This window comes from Hippocampus comes, unplaced genomic scaffold, assembly GCF_001891065.2.
Source record: "Hippocampus comes isolate QL1 unplaced genomic scaffold, H_comes_QL1_v1.1 scaffold72, whole genome shotgun sequence".
In the NCBI taxonomy this organism is placed as follows: domain Eukaryota; kingdom Metazoa; phylum Chordata; class Actinopteri; order Syngnathiformes; family Syngnathidae; genus Hippocampus; species Hippocampus comes.
Window position 1 is genome coordinate 670301 of NW_017806030.1, and position 17547 is coordinate 687847.

The following is a 17547-nucleotide window of genomic DNA, read 5'->3' on the forward strand; positions in this document are numbered from 1 at the left end:
TGGTTAGTTGTCACAGTTGTGCCATGTGATTGGCTGGCAGTAAAGAGTGTACTCTCCCTTTTACCTGAAGTCAGCTGGGATTAGCTTCAGCTCACACGTGACCCTGATAATTGCTATAGAAAATGGATGAGAAAATATAGAAATGATTCCGTGACAGTGTAATGTACTGTATATGACTTCCCCTTTTTGAATTGAACTATTTAAGTTTTCTGCCATACAATGCAGTCCCCCCGTGCACAGGGATAGGAGCTAAGTCCTGCCCACTCAAAAAGGTTTTTCTGCCTAATAATGCCACAAGATGGTGGTAAAGCAACACATTTTCATTATAGTGTCTATAGCTTTGGTCTTCACACACAAAAAAAGCAAATAGGTGAGTTTTTCAGCGAATAATAGAGGATTCACTGAAAAAAAAACAGATTGCAGTACTGAGTATGCGGGGATTCACAGTATTCTAATTTACTGAGATGCAGACTGCTTTTTTACTTCTTAATATAATAAAATTAATTGCACAAAGTCTTGGTTTTTGTTTGTTTTATGACACTCCCTTCAAAAGGTTTTGAAACTGAGTGATATTAAAAGACAAAGTTCCATAAAGTGCTTGTTTTTCACCCATAGGTATCTGTGGTTTTCATCAAAATAAAAAAAAAGCAAGAGATGTAACTGAAACCCTCCGTTTCTCGCATTTTAAAAAAATTGTTTAAGTAGCTTTCCACTGGTCCTGCTAATTAAGTAACTAACCGATCAAGCAAAGTATTTTCACAATCATTTCAACAAATACGGAAATACAGAGACAGGAATGATGCTTTTCTGAAGCATTCTTTATTACCAAATGTAAGAACATGTCAAAAGTCATGAAAATGGTGAGCGATGCCATAAATAAACAAATGCTATTGGATGTGAGATGGATAGATGGTAGAGCGAGCTGTCTGCACACACTCAGTTTGGTCCAAAATAGTCCACCATGCCGTTTCCTTTTCGACCATCGAAGAAAAAGAAATTGCGATGTGGAGCGTCTCTCTGGGACAGAGCCTGGACAACAACAACAAACATGTTGAGTGGTTTGGGCCAGTCTGGGGTTATCTTAGTGGGTAGTGTTAATTTAGGATTTGGGGTGGTTGAGGTTTGTTTGGGACTCGGGCTTGTTTAGGATGTCAGTGTAGATTTAGGGTCTGGGGTTACGGTTAGTTTCGCATTAAATACCAGATCTGTGCGTACATATGCGTGCACGCGTGCTTACCTTGACAATTTCTTGTCCAAGTACTCCTCCCACAACTGCGCACACTGGTGACATCTCTGAGAAGCAGAAACTGAGGAGGACACACCAGTATACGGTGGGTACTAACGAACAGGATGCAGCCTCTGCCTCATCACTCAGAACCTTACCTGATAAAGTCATCGTTGAGTACCTCGCTGGCCACCCCCAAAGTGTCCAGGACATCCTGGCGGATCTGGCTCAGCAACTGGCTGTCCTCTGCAAAGCATTGTGGGTCGGGATCTCGGCCCTTGTCCGTGCGGAACTTCAGCAGCACTAGGGACCGTTGATTGTAATTTCAATGAAATATTTACATGCGGCGAATAGTCAAACTTTTCAAAACACAAATGTCCTCTGATGTCTTGTGTCACTTATCCCATCATAAAACACTGAAAGGTGAGTACCGTGAAGCAGGAAGTAGTCGACGGGCGTGCGCTTGAGGGCGGCTTTGGCCTTGTCGCTGGTCCAGTCCACCTCCAGAGCCTCCTTCAGCCTGCAGAACTTGGATGTCTGGTTGAAACGACACGTCATCATATCAGACACTTGTTAATTCATTCAAACTCAATACATTAGCAAAACAAATGAATCCAACATAAGTTTGTACAGTTTAACATGAACATTCTACCGGTTAAAGTAATGTTTTTAAGGTTAGCAGAAAATGTTGGTTTCACTGCAAAAACACTTTTTTTTTTTTAAGATTAACAGTATTTTTCAGTTTTGACAGAAGTAATAGAAGACTTTTGTATGAGAACATTTATGTCTATAAGCCCCCGACAAAGTGATGAATGTAAAAGATAAGTTTGAAAACATTAGTGGAATAGCTTTGTTCAGCAAAAATAATTAGAGGGGCTGATTTTTTTTTTTTTTTACATTTAAAACAAAGTCAGACTAAGGTTATATTTTTGTGATTAAAACAAGTTGGATTAATGTCATTTATGTGTTTACAAATGGGGGGGGAATCGATGAAATGTTTAAAAAAAAAAAGGTGGTTTGCTCTAACCTTTTTCACCATAGTGGTCTCATTGAGGTCCACTTTGACCTTCTTGGCGTCAGGACCGTCATTTGAGTCTCCTGAGGACTTCTTCACCACTTTGGGTTTCTCCCTGAACAACAAAGCGAAGCCTATAGCCGAGTGAACCTGGCTTGACGGATTTCATGTTCAAACTCACTCCACGTAGTTGTGTTCAGGCCCTAGGTTGCAGAACATGTAACCGTAGTAACCATGGACATCTCCGCAGAAGACCAGAATGTTGTGCTGCGAGCACAGCTGGTCGATGCGCACCATTACATCTTTGGAGCAGCCAGTGAGACAAACCTGCATTCAAAAAAAGAAGTTTGGTAGTTGCACTGCCAACAGCACCAATTCTTCTTGTAATCAATGTTGTCTTAGCAACATCCCAAATAATGATGCAATTATTGGTTGACAGGTAGCATGAATGTCGTTCAACAAAATTATCAGTGTCCATCTGGGGTTTAAAAGAACATGTATTTGTTTCAGGAAAAAAAAAGATGCCGCATTTTGCTAGAACTCAAAACTACTATCCATCCAACCAGTAGATTTGATTTAAGCTGTTTTACTGGAAACCCAACTACCGGTACATAATGCGCACTCACTGCATTGAACTGCAAGAAGAAAGTGTCGGGTTTGTCTTCTATTCTGTCCGTGTCGGCGAGCACCTCCACCATGGGGTTGAGGTTCTGTGCACGCTCCAGGGACGCCCGGGCTCGATTCCGGCCGTGCTCGGTCACCGGAACCAGGAACTGAGCGCGACACGACTCCTCTGTCACCTGGTGAGACAAACACATCAAATATAACCACTGGGAACAACAGTAGCATTTATTTATGCAAGCTTGTTGACTGTTGACTTTCCTTTTTTTTCTCCTTTCAAAACTATTATCCCATACGATACATAGAAATGTCTCTCATCGCAACAACGATAAACATTAACAGTACAGTGATTTAGAAACATTTTAACATTCTTAACTATTTGTTATAAAAGTATAAAAATAAGTCAGTGAGTTGGGTGACTGGGCGTGAGCTGTGGCCGATAGCAGCTACTGAATGGATGAGCATTCTGTTACAGCTTGTGGGAATAAGGCCACTTGCAGAGCATCGGCAACGGTTAACGTCCTTTAAACACAAACCAGGCCGTTACGATACATACATAATTGCCAATGTTTACGTGGACTATGTTCATTAAAATACTATCAAAGTTCAAAATGATGTGATATATTCGTTAGATTCTGGCAGTTTACCTTCTCATGATCCAGTAAGGTGAGTCCTTTCACTCCAGCCAAGATTAAATTCTTGGCCACCTCAGCCCCCAGGCCACCCAAACCTGCCAGAAGAACCCGGGAGCCACGCAGTCTGCAAGCAAAGTGCACATTGATGACATCAATTGTATATTCAATCGTTTAAATGTACAATAATGTGCCAAATTATGGCAACACTGGCACGAATAGTTTTAGCATGGCAGGCTAACTTGCCTCTTCTGGGCATCCAAGCCCCAAAGCCGGATCTGGCGGTCGTACTGAGCCGCCTCTTCCTCGGTGATGACCGGGTCCTCCTTTTCGATCATATCGATCATGTTAAACTTCTTGGGGGGGAAGGAGAAACAGCTTCAAAAGTGACTGTTCAATGAAGCGACACCACCGATTGTTTCAAAAGCCGCGATAGTCCCGCTGAAGGGTCGCTGTTTGATGACGCCATTGTAACAAATTACGTCTTTTCGTCATGATGTTTTTTTGTGTTTTGTTTTTGTTATTTCGAATAACGTTATTTTTACATTGATGTAATGGTTAACGTAATTCACCCCAATCAATTATTCATCTTTACTCATACATTAAATTGTAAGTTAACTCATGATCGTTTCATGGAATTTGCCCTCAGGTTAGACTTACGACCATTTTAAGTGTTTCTTCAGAACGATATAAATTCGATACTATAAATTCATAAATTAACACCTAAAATGTTGATAAGCTACTACTCAAATAATAATGTTTACAAGGCTTTGCATAAAGACAAAGACTGGGACCATTATTTGAAAGGAAGAGAACCATATCATGTCTTGAATGTTTCGAGTATGATGTGCATCATATCACAACGCTGCTTAAAAAGAAGAGGGGTGAGGGAGAAAAAAAGTCCTAAGTAGAACCAAAGATGATAGACATCTCCATTTTTGTGCCTTTACATTACTGGATAAAAAGCTCACAAGATGTAGTAAAATAAACATATTTCGGATTTTTTTTATTTTTTATGGAGCAAATAACACGTGATGAGGATATTTACAGGCTGGGTATATAACGAGACGAGTTTAATTGAACTCCACTCTATAAAGCACATTGGTGGTGAAATTATAGTAAAACCATCATAACCATCCTTCCTTGATAGACATTGATAGGCTAGTGCAGTGACTCTCGAAGTGTTGCACGAGGAGCAATTGTAGTCCGCGAAAGAATCGCTGAATTAATAAATACATGTAAAATTTACCGTTTTAAAACATACAATGAAACACTGTACAAGCAAAGGTCTACTAGTCAAAATGAAGGGCTCATTTTCGGTCCAAACAATTCGATGGTGTCCGTGAGACGCATTTTAAGGACGTCGAGTCAGTGACATCACGCCAAGGAAAGTCCGCCCCGTTTGTCTCTGAAGAAGACGGTCGGCCATTTTAGGCGCATCAGTCGTCATTTCACAGCGCTTCAGTAGGACGGAAAGAGAACTCTGGACTCAATTTCATCAAATTTCTCTTACAACTGTAGTGGAGAATTGCCTACTGCCTATGAACTGAAACTCAACTAATTCCAAAACCAAGTAGATCCTTGTGAAGTGACGCATAAGCCAGTAGATTTCCAGTGTCGAGAGGTTGCATTTTTGGGTACCTCCATGTTAGCTAAGGGTTAGAGAGAGGAAATGGCTGTGGAAAGCATGACTGTCCATCCAAACTCCCCAACAACCAACCACGAACACAACAGTCTCCTGACTGACGAAAGGTCGAGTAATTCTACAATCATATTTCAATGAAACTATTTATTTGTCCTCTGCTTTTTTTTTACACAAAAAGCCCGGGGATACCATTTTTTCTTTTTTCTTTTCAAAGAGGGATTAAACTCGCCTTTTCTGGAAAACGGGTAAAGCTGTAACGGACTTGTGCATTGACACGACGGCGCCAACTGGGAGTCCAAAATAACGTCGGAGATAACGTTTTCCCTTTATTTTATTACGTTATCTCACCTCGACGGAGAACCGGCTCGACGCGAACTGATATGACGAGCAAAAAGAGCAGGCCGTCGCTCCTGAACATACTTTTCTTTGGCACGTCCGTCGACCACCTCGACGAATGCAAAACCATCGCCCATTTGCCGTAAACTAAATAACCAATTGTTCAAACTAAGTGTCCGTAGATAACAAATTTACATTTTTATTTTGTCGTCGAAAATAAAACTTGTGGATTTAAGGTGTGCCCATTCCGGCATGAGCCTAGCCACATTAGCTTCGTAACGGCTCGCCGTAAAAGTTGTTTTTTAATCACCATTAATATCGTTACGTTTTCTTCTCGTTGGTCCTCGCGTCATATACCAAGCAACACTGTCAACGTTACCCACGTGTATTCAAAGTTCTTTAAACAACTACTAACCTCACACGACACAAACGTCTTAATGTAAATTATAGATCAAGAACCCCTATTAACAACTTAATTCACCTAATCTCCCACTGCTACCTATTGGTTACACTTTTAACCTGCGAACATTATTTTACAGGATTGGATTCCTCCGACCATGTAACCTTTAACATTAATTTAAAGGGCACAGTAGCTGTCAAACAGCTTTTTGTTTCATTCTTTCCCCACCCTGAGATTGTGCTGTTTCTCTTACATGTTCAAAACTATGTACCAACGCTGTGTGTAAAATGTCTGCAAAGCATCCCAGAAGTCAAACACAAGAATCAGTTTGTAATGTAATCACCCAGTTCCTAGTTGGCAAATTGGTTGAATGTTTTAGTAAATTGAATTTCCAGCCCCCACAAATCCCACCAGTGACCCTGAAGTGTTAGGGGGAGGACTTTTTAATGGTTGTGATTGCAAAATATGAAGAAGGCCTGTCACAGTAAGTATCCCCCCCTTTTTATCATGGCCCTTCTCTAATTATAATATCTCTTAAAACATGCATTTTGCATTGAGATTAATCTTGTGCTTTGTTGACTTATGAGCTCGGTGAGGTTGTGTTGCGGATTGGTAATCAGACATAATGGAGAAATACCATGTTCTTTGTCATTGCTTATCCCCAGAGATGCAATCAGAACCTTTTTTATCTAGCTGTGTGTTTGATGTATTGAACTCGGTCTTCTGGCAGGGTGCAGAATAACCTGGTTAGGATGTGTTTGTACGTGGGTGCGAGCGGTCACACAAGTGTCCAGAGTGAGTTAATGCCAACGTTTCTTCATAATGGAGTCAGAATCCTTGAACTTCAGGATAAATAATTGCCTCTGAAAAGTTGACTATTAAGTTGTTGTTGTTGGCCAAACTGGATTCAGACCATCGTCACACTATCTACAAAAAGACTCAGCCAAGCATTCAATCAGAATTGTTGGATGGGGCTATTTGTATGGTAAAAGTTGCACTGTACAGTCAGATAAATAAATGGTGTTAGCACCAACTGGTGACAGTTGCTTTCATTGATATTCTTGTGTCACCATTCTGGCTGAAAAATGTTGTCTTTTACATCCAGTGTGGAATGAGCTCTTTATTTTGTGTTGTGACACATTACCATCCAGCAAAAACTTCAATGTTTTCAGTTAAATATGGGGAAAGTTTCATATTTTTTTGTTTGTAGCTGTGTTAATAATTGTGACTGCTGTGCTTAATTGTTAATTAGTCATTTATATGCCCCCCCCCCTTGTAACCCAGGCCCGAACCGGTGGTCAAGCGATATCATGTGGTCCATATTAATAACACTTGTGGGGGGTCTATCATTGTCCCTTAAATGTGGCATCACTGTTAGGGTTGTGGGGGTCAAACATGTCCTATTCAAATAATGCTCTCATGCATATTATATGCATTTAAATCATGCATAATAGCCCCTATTGTTATTTCTGTAGCGGTTACCAACTAGATGTTGTTACCTGAGCCATTCACAGTGTGAATGTAGGCACCCTTCAGTGCGTAGGCCAAAACCATCTGATGACAACGTTGATGTAGTGCGCCATGAAATCCTATAAATTAAACATTAGTAGGACTGTTACAAAAAGCCCCAACCCCCCACAAAATCTCATAATATGTGATCCAACATTTCTTTGTCGTATTTTCTGGTACGTATAGTATACCTGTAGCACTTGCAGGACTCTATGAAAAGTGCTAAGAAAAGGTCCCCCCCCCCCCCAACCCACTGTTGAATTCAGGATTTGTTCATCTATTTTTTCCCTTCAAAAACTTGTGAAAGATTCATTGAATATTTTAAATCTGTGAATCCACCCGTTGCCGTTCATTCAGCAGAATAAGCCATGGCTTCCTGCAAGTATATCAGTTTTGTGGTCAATTAAACAAGCCCAGATTTCACACTCGGTGAGTATATTTATGAGTGAATTGACACAAGATAATATTTATTTAAATATTGATACATTTGGTGACATTTTTGTTTGATGGTGGCGTGCCATGATATTTTGTAATGTAAAATTGGTGTCTTGGTTCAATAGGGGTTGGGGAAAACTGCTGTAAATTATGTTTCTCCAAATGTCTTTGCCAATGACACATTTTATTTTAGCAAAAAAATCCCATGGCACACCACCAACAAAAAGGACGCAATAAGTTGGTATGCAGGTTAATGTTTGTAACTTCTTTCATCTTGTGGAAGAGCATTTAATTATTTGACTTGTCACTATACATAGTTGGCATAGATATATATATAGAGATGCATCCTAAATAAATAATTTTCAGGCCAAAATGGATCATTTTCCTTGTCACATCTGAAGCTCTCGCACAGTTCAGAAATATGCCACAGCACACTGGTTGGAAATCGCTGCTCCATTTAATGGACATGGATTACTCTGCAAGATATTTTTAATATAAAACACTGAGTGAAAAGTCAATATAATTCCGATAACACTTCTCTATGTTGTGTGCACATAGGCCAGAGGATGGCGAACTGGAGGAGGGCGAGCTTGAAGATGATGGGGGCGAGGCGGAGATGGGAGGCGACGCATCTGGTGGTGGAGGAGGAGTTGCAGAGATGGGCGAGGAAGCAGGCGGCGGTGATGGCAGCGCGGCAGGGGACGCCGGTGGTGGCGGCGGCGAGCGTCCCCCACGAAGCCGGGAGCGCCACGCTAGCAGCAATTCAGATGAGGAGCGCTCGCACCGGCGCAAACGGAAGAGGAAGAAGGAGCGGGAACGTGAGCGGGAGAAGAGGCGCATAAAGAAGAAACGCAAGTCCAAACACAAAGTAAGAAAAACTGTCGCGGGGTTCTGATTTTTAGCAATCTTCACTGATTGTTAGAATGTTAAGCCACATGACAAGGGAAAATGTGTCGTGTACTCTTAAAGTATGTGATATACTCTATATCAGTGGTTTTCAATTGTTTTCACTGTTATTTTCACCACATTGCAAAACACTTTTGCAGAAGTGGAGAAACATATAGAAAATGAAGTTCCAAAACATGTATGGTATACTTTTAAACATAACATGTTTACACGTTCCAAGTGCCTTTCACAGCACCTTACCATAAAAGGTGCACCTAAAAGCCTTCCATTTTCTTAAAAGCTCATAGCGCCTTAAAATCCGATGTATGAAAAAAAAGACAAAATAGGCCATTCATTGAAGGTGCACCTCATAATCCAGTGCACCTCTTAGTGTGGAAAATACGGTACAGTACTAGGAAACTCAGGATGAACATGAATCCGATGTACAAAAATGGATCAAGTAAAATTAGCTATCACAGTTGCACAAAATATGCCCATAAAATTTCACTCATCTTGGCACCGAACTACTCTTTTTAAGAAAGGCAAAATAATTGTTCAGGATCAACTTTAGAGAGTGTGATGATTAGATTTTGGCTGGCTTGATCAGAAATGGGTGAAAATACTTAAATTCAGCCTGATTTTCAGTTTTTATGTATCCCACACCCCACTTTAACTTTGTAATACTTTCTCCTGCAGCGTCACGCTTCATCCGACGACGACTTTTCGGACTTCAGCGATGATTCCGACTACTCTCCCAGTGAGAAGAGGAAGTATAGAGAGTTCAGTCCCCAGTATCCTCCCACTGTAAGTCAACGAGCAACACACACACAAAGCATTGCCTCGGCCTGTCTCTTCACATGATTGGTCTGCAGTCGCATGGTGGCTACGGCGGGTCCAAGAAGGGCAGCTACATGAAGATGGACAAGCAGGGCTACGGCGGCTATGACGACTACGAGGAGGACAACTACGAAGGGGAGGAGGAGCAAGACATGGGCGGTGAGGAGTACGACGACTTCACCAAGGAACTCAACATGTACCGCAAGGCCAAGGAGGGAGGGCGTGGAGGACGAGGTGGGTGTGATGGGAATCTTTCCCCTCTTGTTATATTGAATGACAAATGACCAGTTTTAGGTGCAAGAAAAAATAAGTTGGAACAAAGTAGAAAAGTTCACTTTTTTCAGGAATTCAATTCATAATTGGGAATTTTTCCATTGTGAGACAAATAAAGGTTTTCTTATCTTACAAAGTAAAATTTGTATAGCTTCATAAAATACATGGGCAAATACTTTTCTAAATTGTAAGGTAAAAAGATTTGAGATTTTTACATGATATTCAAATTCCTTGTGATGGCGAATCTTGAGTTTTTGTTAGCTGTAAGCTGCAATCATCCAAATGATAAAGAGTGTGAACGTAGCCTTTGAAGAAGCCTCAGTGACGTCATCAACATAAAATGTCTGCTGAACAAAGCTGAAGATTTATTTTTTTTGTTGATGAGCTGACAGCACAAATAGAGACATTTTTGTTGTTCAGTGAGCGAATATCATCCTGTCCCTGCAGGAGGTCGTGGTCGCATGAGGAACATGAGGGGCCGCGGTGGAATGAGAGGCGGGCGGCGAGGAGGACGAGGAGGCAGCCGAGGAAGAGGAGGACGAGGCGGAAAGATGGGAGATGGTGATGGAGATGGTTACGGGGAAGAAATGGAGGTGAGTGCTTTTGACATGCCTTTCTTTTTTGCTGTGGATAAATGGAAGGCTCTCATCTGTTTTTATCTCTTTAGTATGACGATGATTATGACAACATTGGGGAAGATGATTATGACGACTATCAGTACAAGCGGTCCAAAGACAGAGGGAGAGGTAAGTCCTATATTCTTGTAGAAGCAACTTTTCAGGGTTTTTTTTTTTTTTTTTTTTTTTAATTGCCCACCCTGAACACATGTCTCTGTATTGGACTCCAGGCAGAGGCGGCCGTGGTAGAGGTCGAGGTAAAGGAGGACGTGGCATGATCAGAGGAGGCAAAATGAGGAGCCGAGGACGAGGACGAGGAGACATGATCCATGACGATGACAACAACGGAGACGTGGACAACGGGGTATGGTCTCATCTTCTTGTATCAAATGAGTGTACGGTATTACAGCTTCGTTTCCACTTTCTTGTGTGCCATAAGTAATACTGTCTTTCACTCCAAGGAAATTATAGTATGTTTTTATTTAGACTTTATCTAACTAAGGCACATAGTATGTTCTCTTGACCCACTCCCAAAAATGTCACAAAAGGTATATAGTGTATACTGAAATAATGCTGAGGTTATCAGAAGTCAAGTTATTTTCCTGCTGAATGAATGACAACATCTTGACACACATGCATAATTTTGTGCCTTCTGCCACCTCGTGGATAGGCATTGTTGTGCCTGTCATTATACTCTGGTGGTATGGAGAGGTAGACTCCATATTTGCAGGGAATATATATGTGTGTGTGTGTGTGTGTGTGTGTGTGTGTGTGTGTGTGTGTGTGTGTGTGTGTGTGTGTGTGTTTTGACCAATTAAAGTACACTTGATGAGCTCTCTCACCAAACTAATGTGCTGAAGCATAGTGGTTAGAAATAACTGTTAATTGTGTTTGGTGAGTATGTGATTTGATCATATCTTTTAGAGTCCTGAACACAATCCCTCCAAAACTTGTTCAGAAACACCTCCTTGTGGGGAAAGATGAGCCCCAGACTGTAGTTTCACAGTTTCACCTGAAACTGGGTGCATAAGGCAAACCTAACAGGATGCACAAAAAAGTCCAAAGGATCGACTGATAAAATTAAAGTAACGATATTTTGGCTTGAAGCAGCTCAATCCCAAGCCAAAGCAGTTGTACTAAACAGATGTGCGATGCTAAACTGCCAATGTGTACAAAGCATGGCTTCAAAACCTGATGAGCATTTTGTGTATACGCCTTAGAAAAAGGGATGTGGAATCCATCATTGCTGCTTGTAATTTTGATGTGCTTGGTCCCTTATTTACATCTCTTCATGTGTTGTCCTGTCCTTGTGCGTTTGTATTTTCTTTCAAGGATGGAGGAGGCGATACTGGATCAGGAATGGGCAAAAGGAGTCAGAACGAGAAGTACCAAGATAAAAAAGGAAAAGCCATCTGCAAGTATTACATGGAAAACAGATGCACCTGGGTGAGCCAAAAACAATATCTGTTGCTCACTAACATTTTATTCATTATCTAGGTCTGATTATATGTGTTGTTTTATTTATACTTCCCCTTTTGATCACTAGGAGGAATACTGCAACTTTAGTCACGACATCGAGTTGCCCAAGAACAAAGAGCTGTGCAAGTTTTACATCACTGGTTACTGTGCTCGAGCCAACCACTGCCCTTACATGCATGATATCCTTTCACCGCTTTTAAAAACAATCAATATTACATGACCACAAGTTTAGTGCATTTGTGCCTTAACGCTGACGCCACGTGAATTCCCCTGCAAGCTGTTCCACACTACGGGCAACTGTGTCAATGGCAACGAGTGCATGTTCTCCCACGAAAGCCTCAACGACGACACCAAGGAGCTGCTCAACAAGGTCTGTCCCCTCATATGCACAAATAATATATATATTTTTTAGATTGCATTGCGCCGCCACTATTTGAAAATGTGAGTAATTGACATTGTCCCTTAAAATGCTTATTGTTGCCTATAGGTGCCACAAGAGGGCAGCAAAGCGTTTCTATTATCAGTCGAAGCGCCTCAACTCCCTCCAACATAGTTCATGAGCAACACCTTTATATCACACAGCAGCGACCAGATTGAATTTTGAGAATTGGCCTCATTATTCCAATACTTTTGAAGGGGAGTTGAACTAATAATATTTCCCCATTTTGTTGTGTGTTCAGATGCTGGCTGAGGACGCAGAGGCCGGGGCAGAGGATGAGAAGGAGGTGGAAGAGCTGAAGAAGCAGGGGATCAACCCTCTGCCCAAGCCCCCACCTGGAGTGGGCCTACTGCCCACTCCTCCTCGCCCGGCACCCATCGAAGCCAACACTGGGGCGGGGGATTTCGGATGTCCAGCAGCCGGTGACTTTGGGGGCATCCCACCTGCCAACCAGGTGTCCGTTCCTGCTATGGCTCCCCCAGGTGGGCCTGGGATGGTCCCTTCTCCAAATTCCTGTGCTGGTGGTCCTCCCGTACAAAATCCAGAGGGAGCTCCATTCCAAGCAGCAGCCCTGAACCCCAGTGGACAACCCCCTCCTGCTGGTGGTGGAGGGTGTGCCGGGAAGAAGATTCCCTCCTTGTTTGAGATCAAAGTGCAACCAACCGGACAGCTGGCTCATAAACTGGCTGTTCAGTAAGTCCGCACAATTTTACTTAAATTTCAAGATTAATTATGTATTCTTTGATTTCACACCTGATGGCTACGCATGCCAGAAAAACAACTGTTTGAACACAAACCATAAAAAAGCCAGCTTTCCATGAAACGTTCCCTTAAGTAGTTTTGTGTATTGTTTTTCATTCACTGATGGGGTCCTTTCCCCAAAAAGCCAGGTACCCAGCAACACCCAGGGAGCAACCCCAGCACCCGGTGCACCAGGGGCACCACCAACCTGCTTCTCAACAGAGAACATGGGCACGTTTGCATCCGGTGATTGCCCTCCTCACGGGGGCGCAATGCAACCTCCTCAGGCTGGGGGGAACTACTTCAACACGTTCTTCAATCAAGAGGGAATGAAGATGGAAGGAGTGGTGGAAGAAGGTGAGAATAATGATTCGCCTTCTGTTCGGGTTTGGCGATAAAATCTGTTTTTTCCTCATTAAAATCCCATTAGGCCTGTCACTAACGAATCAGTTTTCAATAACTCTGGTTATGTGCTTTGTTTGTTGGCTTATGTCACATCTCCCCTTAGGTGACGACTTCAAAGGAGGTGCTGGCAAGTTAAGCTGCCAGGAGGATTCCACCAACGGCGCAAGTCAGGGAGGAGTATCCGTCTCAGACCTCCTCCCTCCGGCACAGCGTGTCCTTTTCATGAGAATCCAACAGAAGCAACAGGAGGAGGATGACCGAGCCCGCCGCATGGATGGCGGGGCAGAGAAGAGCAGAGACACTGAAGGTTCACATCTGACAACACCTTTGCCATCCATCTTGATCTGGTTCAAATGGAAGCCATAGTCCATCCCCCCAATTCAGGCCTACACTGAGCTGTTGAGGAGTCAATCCAAGGACTGACATAGGCGAACCTTCATAAATCAGTACAACTCTCTCTGGATTGGTGTTTAGTTGACTTTTTTGTCCAAGAATAGCGACTCTACTTTTCTGCTTGTTTGGTATCCCCATGAATTAAGCAACTCCCAGAAAGAAAAAAAAAACAAACAAAACTTGTTAATGTTATTTTCAATAGCTTTGTTTAAATATGTGAAAGGGAAAAAATCTAATGACATGGGAATGTATTTTTTATGGGAAAAAATGTGGGCTTTACTACAAGACCAGGTGGCCTAGCCCTACAGTCCCCTGAAGTTCCAGATGTCTGATGGATTCTGTCTTGTTTCCAGGTGACTCTGGCAACTGGTACTCCAGTGAGGACGAGGACGGTGGTGGCAGCGTGACGTCCATCCTGAAGACACTACGGCAACAGACGCAGGCTCCTCCAAAGTCAGATGCGCCGAGTGACCCTCGCCTCCAAAAGACCACCATCCCCCCAAGTCGCCCCGCTGACCCGCGCCTTCCTCGGGACCCGCGCCTGGCCCGTGGCGCCGGACCTGATCTGACACCGCCTGTTTCCTCGTCGGGTCCACCGGCAGACCCGCGGCTCGCCCGACTGGCTGCCATCTCGGCCGGGTCTGCTGCCCACCAACCGGCTGCCCCCAAAGTGGAGCAACCTCTGATATACAAACCTCCACCGCTCACTGCGCCGGCAGCGGAGGAGGAGGAGACTGAGCGAGTCCTGCGGGACAAGCCGGTCCCAATCCCTCTCGATCCCTTGATGGGAATGGCTCTGAGGGACCCCCGTTCCCAGCTGCAGCAGTTCAGCCACATCAAGAAGGATATCATTCTCCACATGCCCACTTTCTCCAAAACCATCACCTGGTCCCCCGAAGATCTCCTCCCAATCCCAGTCCCCAAACAAGACCTGCTTCCTCTCCCCCCAGGCATTCTTCCAGTCTCATCCCTTGACCCACGTCTGTCCCGCATCGTCCATCCCCACTCGCAGTCTCCTCCCATAGCGGCACCCCCTTCTTCGGAACCCCCGGCCTCCTCCTCGTCCTCACTCCCGGACTTGGAGTTGCTGTCTCGCATCCTGAAGACAGTCAGCTCCAGTCCTTCCCAGTCCTCATCCCCTCCGCCAGCGCCAACCCCCGCACCCCCGCTGGCTCTGTTGGCTCAACCCTCCTCCCTTCCATCCACACCCTCAGAAAAGCCTGTCGACCCCCGCATGGCACGGAAAGGTCTCACGGACCCCCGCATCCAGCCACAGAAGTCAGCCCTCAAGCAGCCGTCGGAACCTCCGCCCCCCTCTTCTGAATCCTCTTCCTCTGCCGGGTCCACATCCTGCTCCTCGCCCCCCACCGTCGCTCCCTATGATCCAAGGGTCCTTTCCTCTGGCGGGACAGGACGCAGTGCAGCATCCGGCGCACCAGGGGGCGCCAACGTACTGAGCAGCATCAGTCTGTATGACCCTCGGACTAACAAACCAGGAAGCCCTAGTACGGCGGAAGGCCCCAACAATTCCCCCAACTCGGAGTCCCGACAGAGTGAGCCCTCAACTGGCAAACCCAAACCAAAGGAGCCCTTGTTTGTCCGCAAATCTGCACTTGAGCAACCCGAGCCAGAGAAAAGCGGCGAGCAGGGCACCGACCGGTACAACAGCTACAACCGACCCCGACCCAAACCCACACCCTCACCCAACTCCGCTGCACAGGGAGGACCCCCCGCCGGGGGTTCTGCCACTGCTGGACCCCTGGTGGAACAGGTGCCCGCCGGTGTCCACAACCTGCCCGTGTCCACCCTCTTTGGTGTGGTCAAGCAGGCAGGCAAGCCCGGTGGGACCAGCAGCCCATTTGGGGGTAGCAGCCCGGCCCAGGCAGAGCAGCCCACTGCGGAGCAGGACAATGGGTCACTCAAGGAAGTTTTCAAGGGCTTCGATCCCACCGCGTCACCCTTCTGTCAGTGATGCCAATCAACTCCTGACATGTTGTTGATCCAACATGGACACACGAAATGAGTGCGAAAAACTTTGGGATATGGGAGAGTTAATTGTCTATTTTAAACAGAGGAATTGTTGTATAAGTGTGGACAGAACAGACAACATTTTAGCCTCCGCTCATTACCTCACTTGTCTCACCTCCAACCAACGCATTGAATAATGATGGAATCTGAATTTTCATGATTTATGTTTTGTTGTTATGATTAACTCAGCAGCACCACTGCCCATCGACCCATACCCAGATTTGTTTCCATTTTTGAATATTTATTTTTCTACTTCTGTGCACTGTACTCCCATGGAGGACCCTGTTTTTAATGTCTCTCACCGTTTCAGTAAGGTAGTTCCTTCTTCTCGTTATCCCCAGTCCTGTTGCTCCTTTTGTTGAAGAAGAGAAATCAGTAGATTGGCAGTGGGAGCGTCCATGTTGGGTCTCTAGCGTTCTTCATGGCGATGTGACAATCACAAATGTTTAACTGCTTCTCGCCATTGAAAACACAATGAAGTTCTCTCTGAAGACATGAGTTTTGAGACCAACTCCATCAAACAGGACCCTTTTTTGTAAAATAAATAAATACAATTTCCTTTTAATTTATTTTTATACTTAAAACATACTTCTACATACTTACCATTTGTTGTTTTAACAAAGGATTTTCTATTAGGTTATGTCGTTGAATTTTTTTTTGTTTGGCTTTGTAAATTTGCTTTTATTTCTTGGCAATAACAACAATATCCATTTGAGCTGTTTCTTGTCCATTATAATGGAGGGGTGGACTTTTCTAACTGTTCACCATTGGTGAATATTTGAATAAAGACACCAACCAGATTCAATGCAGCTACCTGGCTCTCCTTTTCATTTATGACTGACTGTCAGAGTGAGGTACCTTATTACGTTCTGAATTCAGAATCATTTTCCACAGGCGTCTTTGGGGGTCTCTGTTCCTGCTGGCGGTGGCGTGCGTCCCGCTTCCTGTTCTCACTGCGATCCCTCACCGCCGCTTCCTGTAACCCCACCCCATCCTTGTCGGGTCGGCTCCAGTGGGACTGGTGAGTGAACCTCAGAGATTTCCTCTCACTGCTCCACACCACCTTCTGGAAAACTGTACATAGACTCACTGGCCATTATATGAGATGACTAAATTTGGAGTATTCAATCAACTGAAGCAGACTCTTGACACGAGAAATGGGATACACCCTGGACTGGCTGCCAGCCAATGGCAGGGCACATTGAGTATAGAGACAGAATTATTCATTTCAATTCTCACATTTTCACTTTTTGGCCATTTAGAGTGCTCAGTGTCTGCTTACTTGGTGAGAGAGCTAGTGTGCACCTTATACTGGTGTGATGTGTATGAGTTTCCCTTTTTTTATCACTTACTTTATAAAACCTGGTCACTCAATGCATTTTTGGAACAATAGTAAACCATGGTAACTGTTACACTACAACTTAAGTTCAGAGTAGATGCAGTTTAAAAACAAATATAATGAATAATAATAATAAAAGAATAATAATAATAATAATAATAAAAAGAATAATGATCGCTCACAATGTTGTGGAGTGATCCCATAACAGTGGAACACTAATATAAATAAAACTCTACTGAAGGTCATTGATACTGCCAGGGAAAGTCATTTGCACCAAGATGCCATACTTGCCG

The 17547-nt window shown here is 43.8% G+C and overlaps 2 protein-coding genes across 3 annotated transcripts; one reads left to right on the forward strand and one right to left on the reverse strand.

Moving 5' to 3' along the window:
• Window positions 1-797: 797 nt before the first annotated feature.
• sae1 (SUMO1 activating enzyme subunit 1) lies at window positions 798-3963 on the reverse strand. The gene is made up of 9 exons (XM_019892697.1): window positions 3740-3963; window positions 3509-3620; window positions 2867-3040; window positions 2422-2567; window positions 2253-2355; window positions 1657-1762; window positions 1384-1528; window positions 1238-1307; window positions 798-1029 (listed from the first exon to the last, which is right to left on the reverse strand). The coding sequence occupies exons 1-9, from the start codon at window positions 3838-3840 to the stop codon at window positions 937-939; spliced, it is 1050 nt and encodes a 349-aa protein (XP_019748256.1). The 5' UTR covers window positions 3841-3963; the 3' UTR covers window positions 798-936.
• A 944-nt stretch (window positions 3964-4907) lies between these two features.
• Window positions 4908-16724, forward strand: zc3h4 (zinc finger CCCH-type containing 4). Of its 2 annotated transcripts, none has more exons than XM_019892695.1 (14): window positions 4908-5245; window positions 8377-8686; window positions 9400-9507; window positions 9576-9774; window positions 10261-10406; window positions 10481-10559; window positions 10661-10794; window positions 11763-11876; window positions 11977-12088; window positions 12170-12279; window positions 12590-13041; window positions 13235-13446; window positions 13598-13801; window positions 14241-16724. In XM_019892695.1, the coding sequence occupies exons 1-14, from the start codon at window positions 5166-5168 to the stop codon at window positions 15857-15859; spliced, it is 3879 nt and encodes a 1292-aa protein (XP_019748254.1). In that variant the 5' UTR covers window positions 4908-5165; the 3' UTR covers window positions 15860-16724. The 2 variants fall into 2 exon arrangements, with proteins under 2 accessions (XP_019748254.1, XP_019748255.1); XM_019892696.1 differs by lacking the exon at window positions 4908-5245 and adding an exon at window positions 5252-6358.
• The last annotated feature ends 823 nt before the right edge of the window (window positions 16725-17547 follow it).